Genomic DNA, 3325 nt, shown 5'->3' on the forward strand with positions numbered 1-3325 from the left:
ACTTTTTGGTCAACTTTGACCAAAGTCAACCTCCCCACTTTTTGGTCATCCAAGACTTAACCTAACCTAGTCTTCCTTCATTGATCCATCATCCAAAAGTCATGCTTGGGGTGTGTTGCTTTGTACTTCATTTCCAAGCAATTCGATTCCTTTTACAAACTTCTTGTACACCTTGCCCTTTGGACTTTGTTGCAGCTCCAACCTTAGCTTCACGTTGCTAAAGCATGGTCCTATATTCACCACAAACAGGTACTGCTACCACATTAATCATGTACTATGCTTATATTGGTTGATTGGACAAGACATTTCAATTGGATTTGGCTTTGAACTCCTCTTGGTAAACATCCTGCCATCATAGTCCTATAGCAAGCCTGACCCTGAGTCAAAGTTCACTTGAAAGCCAATTGTGAGCATGCTCATGACACCAGGCATAAGGTTGATGAACCTGCAAACAGCAACATAACAGGTGACTGACATAAAACCTAAACATGGCCACATCAATTTGAATGATGAAACTGCAGCTGCAAATAGTAATTCCCAGACTGGAGGCACCAGTTTTAGACCTGAAACGTCAAAGCCTTCATCTTCTAAGACCATGTTTGATTCATCTGGCTCTAATCAGGTTGGCCGCCCCATCTCAAATCCTGGTAGAGGCAGTGATTACGCGGCTGTAGAAGTGAAGCACCGAGTGGAAGATGATGTCAAAGCAGGAACCTCTTCCTTATAAGGAAAACATTCAGCAGGAACCAATCCTGCACCAAAACCTGTTGAGAAAAGGCTCGTCCCTATGCACCCATAAAACAGTCCCAGCTATGGCAAACCAAAACCAACACCACAGAGGAGCTTCAGTAAGCCAGAGCAAACTTGCATTGCCACAGCAGACCATAACCCCGCAGTGAATATGCACCAACACACAACATTCTTATCGGCATCATTTCTGCCATGAATATTGTGGTTCAAAGCAAGGACCAATTGTAGAGTCCTCCTGCAGCAGTTGGAAAACCACAACATTGCATCATCAAGTAATGACCTTTTAATCATAAGCATAACAGTCCAATTCAGCTAACATTTGCAACAGCTATCCAATGCTAATTGACCAAACACAACCTAGTAACATACCTGTGGGGACACTGCTGTGTAAAACCAGTCCAGTCATTGAACCTACATAAACAAAACCAACCAGAAGCATCAATGCATAATTCATGAATGTGTGTGTCAATGACCAATCTACCGTGAACACAAGTCAAGCCATGAAGTATTGAACCAAATGGAGTTAACCTGCTGTTGATCTGCATGACTTCCTTCACGTGTCCGATGAATTCAGTAAACCATTGATATGGAATTCCCGTGTCAAGATAGCTTTGGGAACTGCACGCGCTTTAGAGTACCTGCATGAAGTTTGTTCTCCATCAGTTGTGCATAAGAATATTAAATCAGCCAATATATTACTTGATGCAAAGCTTAATCCTCATCCTTCAGACTGTGGATTGGCAAGCTATATTCCAAATGCAGAGCAGACACTGAACCATAATGTTGGATCTGGATATGATGGCCCTGAAGTTGCATTGTCTGGAATAAGCAAACATGAATTTACCACCAAGCAGCAGCAACAGCCTGCAAAACCAGTTGAAACAAACCATGGACAGTTAGAGGAACTGAGTTCACTACTGCAGAAGATGGAAGAGCATCAGGAAAATGGCAGTGTAAGGTTTCGGCGCTCAAGCGGAATACCTTGGTCTTTACCTATCGAAACAGAAGCGGAATGGTGAAGTAAAAGTTGAAGTTAGCCGCCAACTTGTGTTAACATAGCAACTTACCCTATGCTGAGTTGGAAGAACATTTCCACAGAGTTCATCCATGTGCACTACCAAAAACCAGTTATGGAAACAGTAGGCTAAACATGCCTTAATCTTGCATCATTAAGTCAAAGTTTGTTTAAGCTTTGAGCTGTGATGATGAGCCAAATCTAGGCATGCTTGCTGCAACAAAAGAAATGAAAAAAGACTTGTGAAACACTGAACCAAACCTATGTTACCAACATCACCACACGAAACTGAAACCTGCTCCAAGAATCACAACACCCTGCAACCAACATGTTCCAAACACCAAAGCCTGTGTCACATACAGTAGTTCAGGCATTAAGAGCCATCAATTCAAATATGAACAAAACTGACCCGACCTTTGTGACATTCCCACATGTTTTAGCTTTGAGTTCATGATGATGAAAAAAGCTCATAGAAAGTTGCAACATGAGAAACGGTCCAATGCAGAAAAGCACAAGCCTACACCAAAGATGGTGCTTGAGTTTGGTCTTGGTCTCACACGAACAACATTTTGTCGTTAAGATTCCTGCAGCAGCCATGAAGCATCAGCAGCCTGCAAGCACATTGCCATGAATTTCCAATAGAAAGATGATCATGATGCACCATAATCCAAAACATGAGCTAATATCTAAGTTTACCTTGATCATAACCATTTTCGACCAATCCAACTGGTTTTAAACCTGCACACACCAGCACCATTCTCCATTGAGAACATATGTTGCTAACCCAAGCCAGTTGCCCTGTTTGTCTTGCCACCCCATGACTGTGCCACATTGTATACCAAACCTGCTGCAGGCCATGACCTTGCCCTGAGCCAATCTTGATTCGTGCTGCTACACACATCAAAACAACATCTTATTCCAAACCTACAACAAAACCATCTGTCACAATTTCATTCATCATTCTTCAACCACTAACTTTAGCCATAACAATTCAAAAAAAACCAAAGCACAAGCACACTTGCCTTTAACAATTACCATTTCAGCAGATTACTTTTGATCTGATAACCTCATCTCCTAATTCCAATTTATCATGTCACCTACTGCAGCCAGTCTATGCATTAAAACCATTAACAATCACTCTTCAAAATATCCATTATCCCAAGTCAAACCAAGCTCACCATTTTTTTTACTGCGGTAAAAAAGGGACACATTAATCAGTCAATTTGCAAAACCTAAAGTGCAAAACCATTAACCAACAGTCAGAGGGCAAAGTCCAAAAACATCCCAAATTGGTATGAGGTCAAAGCAGAGAAGAAAGTTTGTGAAGGATACCTTTTCTTGAATCTAACATGGATAGGGCAATTCAATTTCTGAGCATCCAAAGTGCTTTGCAGAGTTACTTTTGAACACAAGGGCACCAATTTGTAACCCTAATTCACAGAATATAAATAGGGAGAATGAATCAGTAAACAAAGGACCTAGAGGCGGAAAAGAGACCAAAGAAAACCCTAATCCAAGAAGAGGAAAACAACAAGAACTGGGAGGCGAAATCTGAGAAGA

At 41.4% G+C, this 3325-nt stretch overlaps 1 protein-coding gene across 1 annotated transcript; it reads left to right on the forward strand.

The window, feature by feature from the left end:
* Positions 1-224: 224 nt before the first annotated feature.
* On the forward strand, positions 225-1769 carry LOC127137795 (receptor-like protein kinase). Its single transcript, XM_051064216.1, has 3 exons — positions 225-249; positions 522-622; positions 1356-1769. The coding sequence occupies exons 1-3, from the start codon at positions 225-227 to the stop codon at positions 1767-1769; spliced, it is 540 nt and encodes a 179-aa protein (XP_050920173.1).
* The last annotated feature ends 1556 nt before the right edge of the window (positions 1770-3325 follow it).

Source organism: Lathyrus oleraceus, chromosome 4, assembly GCF_024323335.1.
Source record: "Lathyrus oleraceus cultivar Zhongwan6 chromosome 4, CAAS_Psat_ZW6_1.0, whole genome shotgun sequence".
NCBI classification, from domain to species: domain Eukaryota; kingdom Viridiplantae; phylum Streptophyta; class Magnoliopsida; order Fabales; family Fabaceae; genus Lathyrus; species Lathyrus oleraceus.

Coding starts and splice junctions, on each gene's coding strand:
- LOC127137795 (XM_051064216.1), top strand. CDS start 225: ATGGTCCTATATTCACCACAAACAG. Junction 250..521: donor CCTATATTCACCACAAACAG/GTACTGCTACCA, acceptor ATGAAACTGCAG/CTGCAAATAGTAATTCCCAG. Junction 623..1,355: donor ATTCATCTGGCTCTAATCAG/GTTGGCCGCCCC, acceptor TCCCGTGTCAAG/ATAGCTTTGGGAACTGCACG.